Raw genomic sequence first — 21,138 nt, forward strand, 5'->3', positions numbered from 1 at the left:
CTTGAAATTTCCACCTTGGTTATCTTTGTAACAGTGTACTGTATCTTCTAATCATCTATCAAGCCCTGGTCACTGTCACTCCCATGCCTGGTATGGTTTTTATCTGCCTGACTCTGCCACCTCCCTCCTTACCTGTGCTGCTGCCATGTTTTGTCATGTTCTTTCCCTCTATAGATGTTTGTAGCTGGCACCCTCAATACATTATTGCTTCCTTAAGTGACGTGTAAGATTATTCTATTAACTATGACCCTCTTTAATCCATTTGTCAAGGTCTCACGTTTCCTCTCTCCTGGTTCCTTTTTTCAATCTCTTCTGTGCTTTGATGTAACCTTAGTGTGTGATAAAGCATTACACAAGAAACACAGTGGATGGAAAGCGTGATTTCGTGCGGGGAAGGGAGCGGGCTACTTTGAGAAGTTTTGCAAGGGCTGCATTTGGTTCCCCCGGCTGGCCCTCGTTATAGATCATCACTCACAATGTTAAGAAAATAACTTCAATTATCAAAATGCTTACTCTGTCACAATCAGGAAACTCTGCAATGGAAAGAGTGGGGGGTTGATCTTTATTTTGATTAGACTAAGCTGAAAAAGTGAAAGCAGTCAGCATAATCTTTTAATATTTGGCTTGGCAGGGAATTACGATTTCCCTCATGTGAACAGCATTTAGCTTTTTATTGTACTATTTGCTTTAAAACATTTTTATAGGAAACAATTTGAAAATACAGCATTTTGGGGTGTTCCTCGGCATTTTGATTCTGCATGCATTGGTGTACTTTTTTCATTTCACTTTTGAAACATACAGTATCTTTTGAAGGCATTAATTTGTTGTTCCTAGCCAACAACGTTTTCTTCCTAAACTCCTCTAAGTAAGGCTCATTTTACTTAGGGCTTCGTTACTGAAGGCGCTAGGACTTTGCTTCTAGTCAGCATAAGAGAAACATTGAGACAAAGCCAAATTCTCACTTACATGATGTATTTCTGGGTGTGACTAAGTTGTGGTATGTGTATGTGTACAGGTAATGATAATCATGAATCTTGTTAATAAAAGAGTACATGCTTAAGTAGTCTGAAAAGTTGCATTCTGACTATATGAAAAATACATGCAACAGTCTTGGTAGGACCTATCACTGTGCTCCCACTATAATATGGCACTCAATGTGTGAGAATGGTATGCAAGCAGATATCAGATGTAGGCTGCAGTATGGCCTTAGGCAACCCACATATGTGACTTTAAAAGAATGGCTTAAGGACTTGGCTTGCAAGCATGTGATAGTACTCAAAACCACAGCCAGCATATGTTTAAAGAACTGGATGCTAAGAAGGTCTATTGAATTCCCTTTATTGCCCAAGAAAAGGCAACTCCTCCCATTATTCACCATGCCACCCTTCACAGAATAGCTCACATGAAAGGCGTCATGTTCTCCTCTAGAGCATCACAGTTACGAGGAAAATGCAACAAAGTGAAAAAACTAACTGGGAATCTTACAGCTCCTGATTGAAGACGAAGATTAATACTGTAATTATTAGCGAGGTACCAAACTCGCCCTGGCACTAGGGAAGAGGATAGAGCCAAGCAAGAATATGTAGATGTAGATCCAGTGGAAATTCAAACTTCTAGTAGCAAAAATCAGGGACAATAAGGAAATGAATGTGATGCATCCATCACGTGGAAATGCCTCCTTTCTTCTGACCCAAATAGGAACACAGAAAAAGACTCTACTTCGTCTTGGATTGGGAAACTTAGGGGCCCATTACGCTGGCGGGCGGATTTTGACTGCAAAACGACATATTCAAAGTTGTGATCTGACAAATACAACTTATGTTTTACAAATATAAGATGTGAGGTCTGGGTTGCTGCTTAGCATATTTTATGGAGCGAGGCACCACTTACCTCTGCCTAAGGGGTCGGTACTGTACAGGTAGAGCAGCCCTAAATGTGTGAAGGCAACTGTTCCTCTACTAAAGTATATGCCTGTGTAATGGCCTGTTTGACCCACGTATGCATTGAGCTGTAGCCTTTTTCCCTTCATTGGAGGAACTGTAGAAAATTAACAGAGAGGGGGTTGACTGAAAGACTTTAGTACGGGAAAGATAAATGGTCAAAGCCATTTTTACATCTAAAGGGGAATGGAATTTCAGATGACTAATCCTCACAGACAGGGAGAACTATCTCCCGTATGAAATGAAACTGGGATTGGACTTTGGGGATAAACTTCAGATCGAGCTGCAAAACAACTTGATCAGGAAAAATACGCAAATATGGGAAAGTTTCATGTAACACACTCGGTTCCCCCACACTTCCTGCCTATGTAGCTGCCTCTAAAAATGCTGTTTTCGCTGAAAGTCTCACATTGTCTGCCTGTTCCAAGTGCTCAAATGGATGTATTTGAAGACCTTTTAACACTAGAGATAGCACTGTGAAGTACATGGAGTTTCAAACGATAACTATGGAGTAAGCAAGTAACCAAAGGTGTGATCTTTGCAAAATCATCTCCCATTCTGAGAGCTTTAGCTGTCACCCACTGAGCAACAAGAGTAGAAGGGGCTAGGCCCTTGACAAAATCGTCATTCAAAAATTCTAAAATCTGAAAAGGGTTAAGAAAAGCCTTCTGACCTTTCGCATGGCAACAGGAAGACAAAGAGTGCCAGTGCGACACCACACAGGCAAGAGCGTGAGTTTTGTTTCCTGTGTGTTGAAGCATGCCAACTGTAATGGCAGGCTTCTATCAAACTAGAGGAGAGGAGTTTATAGAGCCAATATCAGTAGAGTCTCCCTGTCCATACCTACTGACCTGCTCTGATTAGCAAATATCTTTTTCTTTACCTTCTAAAGTAGCTTATGTTCCTGTTCCACAGTTTGACGATAAATGTAGACATATTGATATATACAAAGTATTTCTTTTTTTTCAAGGATGCAACCCCTCACCCACACTAAGTCGCATACTCCCCCAATTGATACAATTTCCTATTAGACTCCTCTAAGTGGTATAGGAACAGTAAAAGGATGGCGTTCCTATGATTTTCATCCTATTGTCTGGACATTATGCAGTATATTAAGAAAACAGGAACAAAAAACACCTTACTTCGTGATATATGCAATGGGCTTTGTTGGGAAATAATAACACAGGGGCATATTATCAACAAAGGGCATTACATTATCGCCGCTTTTATCGGCAAGAAACTGCCGATAAAGCGGCGATAATGGGCTTGATAATATGCTCTATGAATTCCAATCGAAGCCCATGTTAGATGTCAAGACATTTAACATGGGCTTCGATTGGAATTCAATAGAGCATATTATCAAGCCCATTATTGCCGCTTTATCGGCAGTTTCCTGACGATAAAAGCGGCGATAATGTAACGCCCTTTCTTGATAATACGTCCCTCAGTTAGGTCATTTCAATTCTTTGATATACGTCGGGGTTATTATGAAGGTCGTAGACCACAATCATTTGTTTAAATAAGCTTAGGGTTATGTTTTATTGAAGATCATAGTTGTTGAATTGCTCTTTATTGATGATAATATATTGTTGTCGGGAGTTGGCGAATATGAAAAGGTACATACATCACAGCTCTTTGTGATTATATGTTGGGCATTTGGAGTCGCCAGTTGTTAGAATAAGATGGCTGTGTAGATTGTGTAAACATGGATCACAACTGAGCTTCTGGCCCTCATGTGTTAGAGTTGTGTGACCGCCTGCCTGTAATGGCCGATTCCCACATATTTTCTGTTTTGTCCAATAGAGCATTATGTTTTATTAGTCAGTGCTGTTGAAGAAAATGGGGAATCGGACAGAACAAAATACCTATCCAAATCACTGGGCCATTTCAGTGATATTACAGCCCAGGATGGATGGATGGATGGATGGATGGATGGATGGATGGATGGATGGATGGATAGGTGGATGGGTGGATGGGTGGATGGGTCGGTGGGTGGATTGATGTGTTTTCTAAGAAGAATATCAATGGATGGATGGAAAGCAGATGAATCGAGGTAGTGACTGATGGATCGACAGACAACCAGATGCATGCAAACATATATACAGATAAAGAGACACAAAAATAAATTCATACATTTATATATAAATATGTACATTCTTTTGCAGGGTTTACAGGGCATTCCAGGACTACCTGGTCTGACGGGACCTACTGGGCATCCTGTAAGTATATTATCTATTGAGACGATTGGAATATTTTTTTTAACGTGCACACTTTTAATATGATATCCTCTAATGATGATCTACATATTGCAGCACTTAGGCCATTAGAATTTGGTAATTTGCAACCCTTGTATGTATTTGTGGATAAAATGCGTGTATTGCGAGAGAAAACTGTTTTGCAGAAGCCATGTGCTGAAGTGTTATTTAAGATTGCCGCTGATGAGTAGCTGGTCTTCGTGTATGTCTTGAAGGAATATGTAGACCGTGATTCAGTTTGCCTGGCCACAAATCTCTCTTCCGACCTACTGGCGCTTGCATATCGAGGCTTCCCTGGAGGAGATTCAACAGGAACAGGAATATGTTGACAGAGCTCAATAAAGCAATCAAGATCATTTGGTGCAATACTGATGCACCGTTTGAAATTGACTTAATAATCCATATTCAGCCTAAAATAGAATTGTGGTATATTGAAACACTGTTATGCACGTCTTATTTTGGCACTATAGTTCTTACTCTGTATTGAACATTGTGGTTTTAGGGGCTACCAGAGGAAGCTTATTTGTTCTGCATAATAAAAATGTATGTTGCCTCACGAGAAAGTGAAAGAGCTTCTGAAACAAATGCCATTGGGATCAAAAGTACTTATGCTTCTTAATAATAACTTATTTGTATACAAAGTACTGCATTTTTGCAGTTTCTAAGCACTCCACACAAGAAGGGTTCATAGCACACATCGTAATGTTACTCAATTTCCCTCATGCAAAAGGATTGAAGAATGAATTAGCCTTTTTGAAATTCAGACTCATAACCTGCAAATCACTGCATCCCTCAGAGACAAGTAGTTGACCCACTGGGCCAGCCTTCCTACACAGATACTCACAAAATGTGCACTCCTTTCCTATTGGGGAGAAGATGTGGCCTTATGGCCAAAGCTGCCCAATTTGGAACCGGGGAACCAGGTTTGAGCTTCAACATTGTATAAGTATCTTGTGATTCTGGGCAAATCACTTAATCTCCCCTTGCCTCCCAAAAATGATTGTGTCCTTGTGTAACGTAACTGGTGCTGATATAAAGCGCTCCAATACCTTCAGGTCGAGTTTGCGCTGTGCAAATCTTCCCAAAACAAATATCCTTCTGCTGCTGCTGGCAGTTCTGTAGTGATTCATCAGGTTTCTGTTCCTCTGAATACAATTATATCTAGAGTGAAGAAAAATACACATGGAACCTTAATCACATAGTTTTTAGGTCAAGCTAGACAGCGCATGTGCTGTCTCTTCAAGACCTGCTGTAATCTGTGGGCAGCAAGTCCATTCCCTTTCTTCCTATTGCTTTTCATTTGTTTATGTCCTTGTCCTTTAAAAATCCCTGCTTTCTAGTGGTCAGTCCTGCCTCTTTGTCCATCCTTACTCTCTTCTGTTCGTCCCACAGAACAGGGACTTAGTACTGTCTCAATCCGCCATGGTTCTTTATCTGTTCTTTGGGGGACTATTTTGTCTTGGTTTCCTGCTCTGTTACTGTTTGTCTGTGTTCAGCTTCAGTGCCCTAGCTGCTTTCATTCAAATAAAGCATTCTTCCTCCCACCTCCTCCTAATGCCACAGTTGTGTTACTGCTGCCTCCCCCACCATTGCTCCCGCGCCATTGCTTGTTTATAATTGTAGACATACTTTATTAGAGCTGTGCCTCTTTCATGAGTGCTGTGTTGGTATTACTTTCATTGTGTCTTTTCTCCTCTCCTCCCTCCCAATGAATTAGCGGGCTCCAGCTGAGTAGCAGAACCAGATGGTGTTCCCCCTCCCTGTGCTGCCAATGACACCAGCCATCTGCTGGAGTATGTCTGCACTGTGGATTTAACCCAATATCCACCAGGAGCTTTTATTATATTGTGAGCTGCCACAATTGTATTGTTTTTCCTGTTGGCTAAAAAACAAAGATTGGGTGAATATAGCACACATGGACATGGACCACTTAGCAGACATACAGTCTCGAACTCCTCAATGAAATGCACAAATAAACTCTGCGGCAATATGGGAGGACTCCTGTTACCAAGGGACATACATTAGTATGCCTGAGACAAACAAAATAGGTTTTATAAAACCCTTCCGGAATCTCCCTATACCGTACGCCTTTGGCAGGGTTTCGATTGCGCACAGTGCAGGATTCTCAAACTGCACTTCCTGGAAACATTTTAGCCCACATGACATGTAGTGGAGCAGAGCTCCACTATGCTTGCAACCAACAGAATCTTGTTGCATACCTTTAACCCGTGCACTCGGACTGCTGCAACAGGGAAGCAGTGAGTGCAAGCACCACTCGTGCCATACTCCGAGCTGAAGCTGGCTCTATCAGATGAATGTGTCAGCCGTCTTCCCATAACAAATCATTTTCCACTGCACACCTGTAAACACACCTCCCTCCTCGCCTCCTCCTGTTCAGCCTTCATGGGTCCCGGCCATGCTTTGGCAACTCCTCACCGGTGTGTGTGAGTCCTGTGCCCGGTTCCCGCCTCTCTCTCTCCCTTCAGAGCTTAGGGGAAGAACTCCTACATACCAACGTCAAGTGGGCCAATCGATTCCTTCTCCCTAAATGCAGCAGGTAGATCTGTGTAGGCAACGCGAGTGCTGGCCATCATACAGATTGCTTCAGATGGTAAGGGTTTGCAGTAAACATTGCAGCCCATTTAGCTTGTTGCCTCCTAACAAGATATATATCAGAAGGCTTCCGAAGAGCAGCATTACCTGTCTCACACTGCTTCGCTGCACTACACTCCTGCATCTGGGGAATCAAATATTGAGCATTAGAAAAGCCTGTAGTTACTTTGAAATGTGGTGAACAGGTAGAGGGACCAGCCAGCAGAACTGCAATCAACCCTCACATAGGGTAAGTACAGGGTAAGTACAGTGTTGACACAGGTAGAGCCCCTTACAGCTTCGCTTTCTTTCACAGGATGTAAAATCCTGTAACGTAAGAAACTGTCAGTCAACTTGGAGCTCTAGATTCCTTCGATCACTGCCTCATGCCCTTCCTTCAATCCCTTTCTTAATTGAACTGTGCGTGTTTTGAATAAGTTGCTGCATGTCTCAATTCTTAATAGTAAACAGACTCATGTGCGAACAGTATATTCTAGCTTGATCAACAATCTAACAATCTACTAACTGGCCTAAACAGGGCAGTGGCGCGATTTATTAGGACTTTCTTTTGAGAATGTAAGGAACAGTGGTGGCTCCCTCATTGGGGCGTGGGGGCATCGCCCCATTGCTTTCTCGCAGTGCGAGAAAGCAGAAACATAAACAGTAAAAACTACCATTTATGTTTCTGTTTCTCGCACTGCGAGAATACAGAAGTGCCTCCGTGCCTGGTTGGGGGTGGGTGGGTGGGCGGAGTGGCTTGCCCAATGTAATGGGTCTTGACTGTTTGGTCGTTATATTATTTTGTGTTATGCTACCCTTTACATTTGTGTTATGCTACTTTATGCTATGCAATGGTTTGTTAGAATGCACTATGTTATGTAAATGACATTGCTTTATGTTACAAATCTTTTTATTACATTGTGTGGTTTTTCCTTACGTTATGATATGCTACGGTTTGCTTCATTTTATCAAAATAGATGCACATGTTGTGTAGCGCAGTATTGGCTTGAAGGGCTTGCATGGCAAACTTGAAACAGGGCCTTGCTGACAAGCCTGGTGATGGCCGGCATTTCTAAGGAGCATAGAAATACCTCAAACGGGGCATTGAGGCAGCCGGGTGTTATGCAGGGGCTTGATACATATATATTTTGAGCACAGCCTGCAGCACTTCCAGGACAGTGTCACACTCTCAAATTTGCTTGAAAATTTTCTCGGGGAGAGAATCCAGGTGGTTCAGGCTTGCTTGCTACGCCGGTAAGAAAACGCCAGTAAGGAAACGCTCTCTTTTGAAGAATAACAAATGCCTTGGTTGTGCACCTGATGCGCATGTTTGATGGCTATCACAGGAATATAAGTTATGGGGTATGTTGAGAAGAACTGTAGTAAAAAAAATTCTGCCAGAACAGATAATTTGTTTAAAATGAACTGGAAAACAAACAACGGGTAGTTAAGGTGCTCAAAGCAGTGGACAGTTTGTCGATCCTCAAACTCCAGACTTTCTGTATTAGTTCTCTTCAATGTCTTTTCTTTCTTCCTTTACTCTAATTCCTTCCGCTTTGTTCTTGAGGTTTCTTTCTTTTCTCCTTTCTCCTCTTTGCAATTGTTATTACATATGCGTTTTCTTATGCACATGGTTTAGAAAACAAAAACAGGCAAAAAATTCACTAAACAGCACTTTCCGCCTCCATTACCTCGAGCCTAAGTCCCTTGAATTCCTTTGCGTACGGTACATCGGAAGGTTCCCCTGCAATTTTTGTTTAAGTATATATAGGTTTCGCTTAAACTGTGTGCATCAATCTATTTTGTGCTCATTCGCGTGATGTTGTTTTCCTGTTTGCTTACTTGTTATTCATACTCACAGAGGCAAACATGAACTGGCTCCATAGGATGCCGTCCTTAATAGCGTTTAAAGGCAGCACTAGGAAGCGAGGCCGCATTCCACACAGTGGACTGGGCTAGATGTGAAGTTAATACAGGTAATGTTTATAAATCCTTTCCTTGCCCTTACATGAAGTATTACGCTGTTGCTCCTTCGCAATAAGGATACTGCCTAGGACATTGTCTTCCCAAGACATTTAGGTCATCCAAAGCTTACCAGTGCACATAAGCGTGCACAAGGCAACTAAAGCTTGGTATATACCCAAGTTATTACTTTGGGGCACTGTCCAAGCGGTCATGGCAACATATTTGGAAGACACCGGCCTAGATGTATCATCGTTCCTATTTGCGATTTCTTAATAGCGATTTTTACCGAATCGCTATTAAGAAATCGCAAAATGGGATGTATGTTTTAAATCGCTATTTTTTTGCTATTCCTTATTATTCCTAATTTGCGAATTCGCAAGTTGCGAATTTGCAAATAAGGAATAATTTCCCATTCATTCCTATGGGCCAGGAGGCCCATAGGAATGATTGCGAAATAATTCTCAAATTGCGAATTCGCAATTTGCTAATCGCAATTTGAGAATTATTACAAGGGTGCAGGGGTGTCTCATGGACACCCTGCTGCACCCCTGAAACTTACATGTGTGTGCATATGGCGCACATACATGCCCTATGGGCCTTAACGAATCGCAAAATGCGTGATACATCTAGGCCACCATCTCTACAAGGATTACAACTTGTTTCTTTTGCTCTAGATATGTAGGTGTTTACCATCCCCAGGAATTGTTATGGAAGGGGTCCCCTGCAAGTGACTGCTTTAGCAACTAAAGGATGGCATTGTTTGATGCAAGAGTGCAGTTGCTGCTAGGTACAGGAGGGGCATAAAAGTAATATGTGCACAAGATTACTGGTTTAAAGGGACATCTAGTAATCAATTCCACTGTCTGATGATCTTCCTGATTTACCTCTCTAGCCATCGATTTAGCTATCTATGTAGCTTTCTTCTGTCAGTTTGTACATCTGTCGTTTTGCTTGTCCCTCTGTCTAGTAACGGGCTGCTGCTCTATTTGTGTGTCCCGCCTTCCTGTTCCTTCATTTATCCAAATATGTATCTACCCAAATATGTATCCATCCTTTTGTCTTTCTCAATCTCTCCTTCTTTAACAGCTCAAATTCATTTTATATTTCCCTATACTAATTCATCACTAATCCTTGTTTGGTTCCGGAGTAGAGTGCTACTCACCGAAAAACACATCAGGCCTCGTCAGGGGTAGTAAGCACTTTCTAAATCCAATTACAATTACAGGACACCACATCCAGCCACAACACTCCATGCATAAACACATGGGTAAAATACATTGCCATTTACAACGCAAATAGCAATAACTCTCACAAATGCAAAACCTATTGCATTGCAAATGCTTGGTTCTACCTGTAGGTTTGTCTTAGATGTGAACTACACCTGCATTTCAAAGACTAATTAATAAAACACTTCTTTACGTGGTTGTGCCTTATTCCAGGAGTATGACAGTGCCACATAACCTACTCCAAGAGAAGACACACCGAAACCAAGAATAAGACACAGCAACTCAAAGAAAAAATGCCTTGTGAATCTGATCCAAAGTATACAATGCCTCCTTGGCGAAGAAGCGGAGTAAAAGTAGTTGTATAACATCTGTTCGTTGAGTTTCACTGGCACTCGCAGCGAGGACTAAAGAGAGACGTATAAATCGAAATATATTTAGTTCTGGCGTATGTCCAGAAACGTAATATTCCTCGTCCTTTTCCAGATGCCGAGGACGCATAAATCAAGCCAGCCCTAGTTTCACAAGTTGATTTTTTCCTCTAAGGGACATAACAACACAAGTAAAACTCTACTGCAGACCTCAATAGGCATATACTAGGAAGGCAAGTTCTTTAAAACTGCGTACTTTTCCACAAAAGAAGACGTATCAGCATTGATAGTCTTGTGAACATTATTACGATATATGAACTTACTAGGCTATTTTACTAAATCCTGTTACAAAGGGTGCTGGGAGAGGAGCAATACGTACTTTTGATTGTGATTAAAAGGAACCTGATGGCTAATCAAACTCTTTTGTTCAGACCAACACGGCATTCATGAACTATATAATTTTCTCTCAGCCGTGGAAAAGGTATTTAGGACACACAAATCACAAATTCGCGTTTATGTGGGTGGATAACTTGGTTGTCATCCATTCTTTCACAAACGAGCTATTTTAGGTACATATTCCAAGACATATTCTGCCAGTTATGTGCTGGTTGAGCTTTAGGGTCATTTTAGACAATAATAGTAAGATTTCAATTATAGTACATTGTGCGTGTGGTTAACCTAAAAGGAAATCGAGCACTTAGTTGTTGACTTCGAAGTTACAAAAATTAGCCTGGATGTTAGAATTAATTGATTCAAAAGCACCATGTCACTGAGGTTGACAGGAGCATAGCGGCCTTCTATTCAAATCCTTTGTCCATTTTCTCCCACCAGCGTCCTTCTTGTTGCCTTTTATTATGCAGATTTCTCTTAGCGCAACTAGGAGAGATTATGTATTTTTCCAATCTTTTTTCATTTACTACAATAGCCCATCGTTTTGCTGCTTCACATGTGCCGTAGTATAACATTGTTCAGTTGTGCATTTAGCTTCTATATCTAAATACACTTTATGAATCTGTTAATATTATTTAATTTTCTGAGCTTTTGTGGATCTCATAGGGAGGCTTTGCAAACCCTAAGGGGTCCCTGGTCTTGGGAAGCACGGACAACCCAGGGTAGGTAGCGTATTGGCTACTGCCCTATACTCCCCTAACCACCTTTAAATTCAGTATTTAGAGGCCCACCCCAACACCAGAGAGACAGATTTGTCTAATTGGGAACAGAAGAAGGACAAAGAAGAGCCGTCACCTTAAGAACTAAGGACCCACAGCAAACTTGGCAGAAAACCCTGCCTGGCAGCTGGTATCTTGACAATTGCAAAAAACAGACTTGCCCAAAAGCTGTGTGTTAGAAATGGGATCTCTGGTTGGCTAAGGCTTGCGTCAAAGCCAGGCAGAGACCACCACTCTAGTCAGGGCTGGGGAGTTACAAGCCAAAGATAACCCCTGCTCACCCCCTTGGTAGCTTGGCACTAGCAGTCAGGCTTATCCCGGAGGCCATGTGTAAAGCATTTGCACACGCACACAGCAACAACATCCCAGGCACACGACAAAAAAAACTCTACACAAACTTATATCAAAAATAGCCTTTGTATTCTTAAAACACATTAGAATAGTAAACACATAATATACATGGTGCCACCTGGCACTAGGTCATATCCACAAGGGAATTATTTACATATGACAGGGCCACGTAGACCACTGTCAGGACCATCACAAAGCAAACTTAGTAAAAGTAAAACAGATCATAAAGGTACAACCCGTAAACACTGGTACTCACTGTACTTAGCATCAGCCTGTAACATAAACTACATTATGCACAGTCTCACATCAGGCGTGAATTACATTCTGCACCAACCTCACCAGCATAAACACCTTATGCAATTCTCTCATAAATCTAAACCCATTAGGCCCCAACCTCCTAAGCATAACTCACATTAGGGGCGTATATCACACAGTGAAACAGAATCTCACTAGCATAAACCAGAATATGCAAAACAACCTCATAATCCTAAACCACAGTTTAGAGATATCAAACAGGGTAAATAAAACATACTGCACACATTACATTTCCTAGCACCATCATCACATTAGGGCCTGGTGCCCCATAAATCTAACAATCCCCCTGGCCAAGTGGCCATCTCAAAAAGGAGCTCAAATGCCCTATGTCCAAAGAGTCAAGGCTGCTGCCTAGGCAGCGACGGTCAAGGGTGCACTCTTTGTGCAACCCTAAACGTTGCAGCTGCCCACTACTTGCTGGGCAGCTCGGAAAAGTATGGGGCAAAGGAGTGCATCTCACTCCTTACTCAAAACATGCCCCCTAAGAACTGTGCACCTAAACGGTGCAGCTGACACTAATTGCTGCGCAGCGGTAAATGATGGGGAAGGCCTGGCACCTCTAGTCCCCTCCTGTCCCTCTCAGGGACTTTCTGAAAAACTGCGCCACACGTTGCAGCTGCCCGCGCTGGTGCGGCGCAGCTGGGGAAAGAACAAAGGAGGCCCTGGCACAACTGTGCCCTCTGGGCCTTGCTGGGGCTCTTAACGCAAAATTGTCCCTGTCAGAGCCACGCACGGACTCTGAGAATAATCATATCCCTTACGTTGGAGCCACATGGGGCTCTGGAACAAATACTGCGAAGCGTTGGAGCCACACGGGGCTCTGTGAATAAATATGCCTCCATGGAGCAGGCTGGCTCCTGAAAGAATCATGCTCCCAAGTGTTGCAGCGGCCTGCAACTGCGGCGCCGATGTGAAGGTCAGCCCCACACTGGGGCACTGAAAAAGGGGTCGCGGGCCCCTCTGGCTCTAAACAATAAAAGCATGGGCCCCTCTGGGCCCTCTACGTAACCATGGCAACAACAATGGAGCGGCCTGTTCTCTGGCAGGACCGCTCGGGATCTGTGCCTCGACCGGCACCACCACGCCCCCTCGAGCCCTCACTCACCGGCTCCTGGCGGGGGTAGGACTCCGGTCCAGCTTCTCTCCTCTTGATTGGTGCGGGGAATCCGTGGGGCTCTCTCCTCACTATGAAAGCCCGCACACTGGTACCACCGAGGACCGGCTGAAAGAGAGCCCGCGAGGCTCTGTGTGGCTTCTTCCCGGCCGGGGGAAGCAGGAGTGGAGCCTGCGAGGCTCCGGCAGTCATCCCATTACTCGGGGGCTTCCCTTCCTTCATGGAAGCCCTGCCCGTGGGAGACGTCACCGGGCTTGCATTCTGGGTCGCGCTAGGCAGCGGCCCGGAGGGGATTCCTCTCGTGGCTCGGGCTGCGGTAGTTAGACGCGGGGTGGGCACCTGCTCTAAATTAAAAACACATGAATTAAGCAACATGGGGGTGGGCACACCCGCACTAATCAAGAAATTGAAGGGAAGACGCAGGGTGCGCACCTGCAATCAAAATCACTAAGCGGGGCAGGAAAACCCCTCGGCAGCATCACGGGGGAATCCCTCCGGTGGGAATTCCCTCCAACGAGGCAAACAGCATCGCGCTGCTCAGCCCCCGCTCCTCCTCAGCTGGGCAATTAAAGATAGCACTTCCATGCGCTAGATGAAGCCAAAGTCCTGGGGCAAGGAGAATAAAGCAAATGGTCCCAGAAGTCCTGGAGGCATCAGGGGGACAATGTAGGGCCCAGGGGCCAGCACACAGGGCCCTCCAGCAAGGAGTCAACCCCCATGGTGCCTCCTGGGCCCCACCAGCAGCAAGCCCCCCTCTGTCAGGATCCAAAAGCAGAACAATTTCATGGGGTAACAGCCCCTTCTTTTATACAGCATTTCCTTTGTCTCACAGTGTAGGGCATGGGAGAACCAGATACAAATGGTTAAGGGGAGCTGTTGAGCACTTAGTTTTGCTCAGCTCCTCTCTCCCTTTCACAGGACAGGCCAGGGACATGAGACGCACCACAGGAGGTGGAGCCAGCATTGTGGAGGAAAGGCACAGCCCTATTCAGGTCCCAGGTACAACTCCTCCTTCCCATCTACATGCAGATCTCCCTATTCACCACCGGGCAGACCCATCCTGGCTCCTGGAGCCACCCACATCCTCAAGCACCAGACATGCAATTCACATCAGGCAAGCAGACACACTGCACACAGAAATGTCAACTTCTAAAAGTGGCACTTCTCCACTAGTCACAATTAATCTGCGCACACCATTGCACTGCATTTATTCTCACGAGTTTGCCCCTGCACTCCTTTCACACCAGGAATTACCAGGGTCACACATATCCCCCATGCATTCCTATGGGAGGGCAGGCCAATCTCACCACACGCACTCAGAGCGCGCACACACTTTACACTGGGCCACAGTGCTAAAGTGCGCAGAGGCCAAAAATCCCTACCATCAGGTCACATTAACAGGCAAAAAGTTTAGGGGTGAACCTGCCAAAAGGGCCAAGTCCAACACTGTGCATCCTCCTCAAAGCTGGGAGGACTGTCCAGCACTTCACCAACCATCTAGCATCTCCCTTTTGTTGGACGAGCAATCCCTCCGCACCTGCAGGCATTCGCTGCACTTGTGTGGTACACAGTTTCGCTGGTTGTCAGGCCAATCGAGGGAGCATCACACCAGGAGGAAAATTCCATAGTTCCATGCGGTCAATCCCGTCTCCACACTAAGTTTCAAGACGCTAGACCCTCCAGGAGCCCCCCTACATCATTACCATGGGTACCGGAGCACTTGCTGCAACCAATTCTTATTAAGTGTCCAGCCCAGACACCATCACTGCCAAATCCAACCTGCATGACGATGGACTTCAAGACTGATGAAGCTTGCACTCGACATGGGCCCAGCTGTCTTGTTTTCCTCAAACTGAGAACCTTGAGGGCATTCAATGCAAGTGACCAGCCTGCAAAACACATCTGCACCTGGGCCCCCCAGCCCAACAACCGAATGCGCCCCCCCGCTGTAAAGAAGCTCACAAGCCGAGCCCCCCTTTGTGTTATGCTGGACTTATCCCCATGTACCCCCTTGCGACCTTTGTTTTCAGTTGCCCATTGACTTCAGCGGTGTAGCACTTGAGTCAACCAACCTGTCCAGCACCTCTGCACTTGGACGCGCCAAGTAAACTAAAACTGCTGGTTGGTCTTTGGACCTTTGCCCCCTAGCACTTTAAGGCCCAAAGGGCATCTCCTACCTTCGACTGCAGGGATCAGCTTGTAGTATATTTTCTCCCATAGATTAACGCAGTCGAGGCTCATAGTAACTAAAAAAACATTATTTCTGTATTTTACTGTTTTCTTGTGAAATCCGTAACTCCAAAAGTGCTTACATGATTCCAATGACCTTGATGTCTAAAACTACATTACATTAAAATTGATGTTATTTTTAATAATTTGTGTCAGATTTCTTCTTGAGTTTGTGTACCATTTATTGGCTCGGTGTCTACACAAAAGCTTAACACCCCCGTATGATAAGCCTAAACTGCTCTACCAAAAATAGAGCACTTGGGGTTATTAAAGTAATCCTTGTAAACCAAGGAGGGTCAACTGGACTTTTTGCATGGTGTGCCCATACATGACTCTGTTTTCTGTAATGAAATACATTTTAATTGTTCATGATTTTTATGTTTTTTATAATAAATTGTTTTTAAACTGTTTGTATAAATAAATGACACATGTATTTTTGATATATCAAACTTTTGGATTCTCGTGTATTATTCAAGTGTTGGCTGACACAATGAAATTTTAGTTTCTCTTGTTGTTATAGAATATCTTGTTTGCATATATATGTTTTTTGCTAAATTGCACTTACATAACTGTACGTAAAACCTTGGGACATTTTTTTGTTTCTTGCGATCTTACCCAGTCCCTATTAGATTCAGTAGGGTACCTCCCTTTTTTTCTAAACCGTGCCTATACATTGCCCGCTACATAAAATGTCTGCTTCCTACAATTGAAGAAATTTTACAGGAGAAACCCTTTCGGAGAAAAGGGATAGGGTTATTAGGTACTCTAAAGAAACAACAGTTCCCTTTTCTTAAGTTTTTAAAGAGGTGTCACAACCTCTGAGGGATTTTCTACCGACAAGTTAAGGATGAACCATATAGTGTATCCAGGGTTGCAAGGAGATTGACAAATTTACAAATGTAACAATTTACAAAAGCAGTCTGTCTAAGATTATTAAAAATCAAAAACACAAGCAATGCATACACGATTACTACACAATAGTGAACTGATGAGAATATGCACACTCACAGGAATATTTCTTATAAAAATATCTTTATTTAGTGATTTAACCGACCATTTAATTAAAAACAGAATAATTCACATTTATTCATTAGAAACATTAAAACCTTAAAAACAAAACTGAAATGTGTCGACGCGGCGTTTCGGTGATGTAAGTTGTCACCTTCTTCAGGACAAAATTTCAAATTTAAAATCACTATTGAAAAATACAAAAATTACAATTATTTCATATCTCTTGAACAACAGATTATTTTAACAAACATTTGCAAACTTAGTGGTACGGTGATTCCTGTAATAATCACATTCGATCTATTCATTTTTTAGACATGTGCATATTCATCATATTCTCGACTATTCTCTAATGGGTCTTAGTCCAAAAATAGCAGATATTTTGGGACAAACACCCTTCCACATCCATTAACAAGCATAAAGAACATTTGTGAATCTCGCAACCTGCTATGGTCTAACCTTACTTTGGTATCCCTCTGCGCAATGCTTTATAAATCCTGGGCACCTTTTTAAGGTTATGCTATCTTTTTGTAAAGTAAAAACTCCCAATTTAATTGGGTGACTTTTCTGGGCTGTGAGGTTTTGTTAAATCTAAAAAACCTCCTGCCCTTGATGAATAACATATTTCTTCTCTCCTCTCATTTTTATGGGCTGTTTCTTAATCATTCCAAACTTATTTTTGTAGTACATACCTACTTGGTAGTTCAGCGATCGCTTAAATCAATGGGCGATTTCAGGAATTATTATCCTTTCAGTACAGTTTCTAAAAGTAAAACACGGGTGTCATAAGTTTATTGGACTTTTCATCATGTTGATCAAAAAGTTTTTTATTTCGCATGTTTTATCTACCTTAATTCTGTGACTTTTCACGTGAAGGCAGGGTTTCCATTTCCCATGTGATTATTTGGATCTGAAAATCGTTTTTTGTATGTGACAGAAAAGGATTTGTTCTATTACTTTTTTAATAATAATTCCCTCGTTTCTTAACCCCTTAATGGTACACAATTAATTCTTGGTTGGATCTGAAAATCGGAAAAATCGTTTTTCTATGTGACAGAAAAGGATTTGTTCTGTTACTATTTTGGTAAGTGCCTCGTTTCTTGGCCCCTTGATAGTACACAATTAATTCTTGGTTGAGGACTCAGAGGATGTTTGAAGCGTGGTTTCATTAGCTCCTTTCGCTTCCGTGTCTAAAGCTCAGGTGATGTATCCCTGAGGTATCCTCAATAACAATCCGTGTCTCATTCATACTTTTCTAACCTTTATTAACATCGGTCGTCCTAGTTTATTTAAAACGTTATTTACCTGGATTATTTTATTACAATCCTACGGTGGACGGTGGTTTTAACTCCTTGCCCAGCCGAACTTGGGGGAGGTTTCCCTGAAAACATATGAGGGAATTATTACAAGTCTGACGGTTTATCGCTATTTGAGAGAAAGTCTCCTTAAGTTATTGTGTCGTTCTTACCTTGACGAGATATTTTATATCTGTCTGCTCGCACTATTTCTTGGGCGGCGGCTTTTGTTTAAAAACTGGGCGCTTTTTTGGTTCTGGCAGAGAAAATTAAAAAGAAAAAAATATTTTTATTCTTTTACCTACTATAGCTTGCTTAAGGCAGTAGGCAAGAGAAACATACCTCTATTCTTAAGGGGATTTATTGGGGTCTGTATGAGTACTTACTGTTTTGAAAAATTTCTCTGGCGTCACGAGTGGGCATCTGCAACGACCGTCTCACCGGGCTGGAATGGCCTTGCTTATTTCCTGTCCGTTTATATACCTCTCTTAATTACCTAATTGAAAGGATTTAATGTTTTCACCTGTGAGTTTCGGCATGGTCCCGCTCGTGTGGGGAAAACGGCGGCGGCCATCTTAGAGTTACTGCCTCATGATTACTGAGCAGTTCCGGTTTCCCGTAATAGTATTTCTTCTAATGTTCTATTGGCCCAATGTTATTTGTGAACGAGGTTCACTTCAAACAATACCTTACATCTCTTATATTAGATTTTAATTCGGATTGAAGTTTATTTTGATTGAGGGTTCGTATTACGGTCACGTGTCCTCTCTATCAGTGCGTTTTTACTCTTCGTCGTAATGGCATCCATCTTAGAATGCCTCTGAAAACGCGAACAGCACATATATGTTTACAGTATTTATATAAAGGCTGCTATTGCTGGAGTTCCAAGTCTATTAAATATTTGGTTGTGTTTGTACTATCACCTTATTATTACACGACTGATTCAAATATTTCACATTTTTAGTATTGCCCCTCAGTGGTGGCTTTGATCTCTTTGTACGAGTAGTTTCCTTATCCGCTTTTGTGTCTGCAGTAATTCAAACGTAAACCTACTGTTGCCGTGTTGTATTGGCGGCCATCTTACAGTGGTTTACTCAATCTTACTCGTGGTTTGATTATCGGTATTTCGTGTAATAAAGGTTTAAATTTTTTCTTTTAATTCATATACTAACTATTTTGAGGCCAATGTATGTCATTTGTTATTGTTCTAAGTGTGATCTAGTTTCGTCTGAAAACTTATCTGGTATTTTATGATATCGAAACAACTAATGTTCTCCTTGACTATGGGTCTCTCTTTTTCTTGGGTGGCCAGAAACATTTAGGTGGCATTATTTGCTCTCAGCAATTGATTCTCATTGGCTTTGAAGGAGTGTTTGAAGCTATGCAGAAAAGATAAGCTTGCACAGCTCGTGCACTATTACTTTACTTCAGGATAGTACTACTTTTAGGAAGAGTTTTTAAATTATTTTATCCCATTCTTCACGGCTGTTTAGTCCATTTCTAAATGTGTTAAATTTGGACATGTAATACTGCTCTCTCTTTTTTCGTTTACCGTCCAAATCTCCACCTCGATTGTTCAGTTTGACAACTTCAATGATCCACCATTTTAGGTCCTCTACAGTATGCTTGGACTGTTCCCAATGCTCAGCTAAAGGTGCATTGGTACGTTTGGTTCTGATTGAGGATTTGTGCTCATTTAGCCTGAGTCTCATCTCTCTTGCAGTCTCTCCTATATACGCTTTTTGACAAGGACACTGTATCATGTAAACCACATTTTGGGTTCTACAGTTTACTAATTCCTTTTGGTAATGAGTGATTCCATTATAGTTTATTTTAGGACCTTTGATTATCGTACTGCAATTTTTACATGAACCACAGGGGTAATTGCCCGTCGGCATTTTTCCATCTATGGTTTCTACCCTATTTCTTTTCATCTCAACAGGATATGTGTGTACTAGACAATTTTTAATTGTTCTGTTTCGTCGAAATGCGAATATAGGTTTTGGGAGGGGTGTTGATCCTGAATTTTGAAGCCAATTCCAATTCTATTTATAAGGTTCTTGACTTTATTACTTATGTTGGAGAAGTTGGTTACACAGACTAATTTCTGATCTTTTATTGTAGCTTGGGCTTTGGGCTCAAACAGGATCTCTCTATTAAAATATTTTGCTCTTTTATAAGCCTTCTTGATCATCTTTTTTGGATAGCCCCTTTCTATAAACTTATTAGTCAAGGTTTGAGCATGCTTTTCAAATTCCTCTCTATCAGTACAATTTCTTCTGACCCTTAGGAATTGGCCAAAGGGTATGTTGTTTTTTTGAGTTGCAGGGTGGTGGCTTTCAAAATGCAGCATGGTGTTACGATCAGTGGGTTTACTGAAAAGTTCCACCTTTAGGGTTCCATCTACAGGTTTTATTCTGATATCAAGAAAATCACAGCTTTGATTGCTGTAAGTGGATGTGAATTTCAAATTTTTATCCCCAAGATTGATCCATTGAATTAACTCTTTTAGTTCATTTTCACCCCCTGACCAAATACAAAACACATCATCAATAAAACGGACCCACATCCTTATATTCTCAAAGAATGGGGCCATTTCATTGAATATGTGTGTGTCTTCAAAAGCTGCAACGTACAGGCAGGCAAGGCTCGGCGCGCAGGTAGCGCCCATGCTCGTGCCTTTTGTTTGCTTGAACAACTCTTCTTTAAAGAGAAACATATTATTGGTTAAAACAATCTCAATACAGTCCACCACAAATTGGGCATGTTCAGATAATTCTTCGTCCATCCCTTTTAAAATCTTTTCTATCATTATTTTTGTGTCATTTTGTGGAATGTTTGTGTATAGTGCCTCTATGTCTAGAGTCACTAGCCACTCACTATCCACATTAAAGGGTTTATTTTCAATTTTTCTAATTGTATCTGTGGTGTCTCTAATGTATGCTTTTTGTTGAATCACTAATGGTTGAATAAATTTGTCAGCATATTGGCTCAATGGTTCTGTTAAAGAGTTTAGGCTCGAAACTATGGGTCGCATTGGTGGGTCTCTGATATCTTTATGTACTTTTGGGAGGCCGTAGATGGCGGGTATCACCGGTGTCGCATTTTTTAGAAAATTAAATTCCTCCTGATTGGTTACACCGTCTTCTAATGCGAAATTTAACCTCTCTCTTATTTTTCTTTTTAAATCCGACCATTCGTGTCTATTAGAAGGGGCATAACGAAGGGTGTTTTTCAGCATGTCTTTCATTTTACTCTCGTACTTTTCAGTGTCCATTATTACAATACTGCCACCCTTGTCACCAGGTTTT

The 21,138-nt window shown here is 42.2% G+C and overlaps 1 protein-coding gene across 1 annotated transcript in view; it reads left to right on the plus strand.

Moving 5' to 3' along the window:
• LOC147707469 (uncharacterized) overlaps positions 1 to 21,138 on the plus strand; it is a 385,267-nt gene that overhangs the window by 141,463 nt on the left and 222,666 nt on the right. Inside the window, exon 14 of the mRNA XM_086925650.1 lies at positions 4,106 to 4,159. Coding sequence (XP_086781776.1) covers positions 4,106 to 4,159 — 54 coding nt within the window. The remainder of the gene's footprint in view (positions 1 to 4,105; positions 4,160 to 21,138) is intronic.

Source organism: Lissotriton vulgaris, chromosome 6, assembly GCF_964263255.1.
Source record: "Lissotriton vulgaris chromosome 6, aLisVul1.2, whole genome shotgun sequence".
Lineage (NCBI taxonomy): Eukaryota > Metazoa > Chordata > Amphibia > Caudata > Salamandridae > Lissotriton > Lissotriton vulgaris.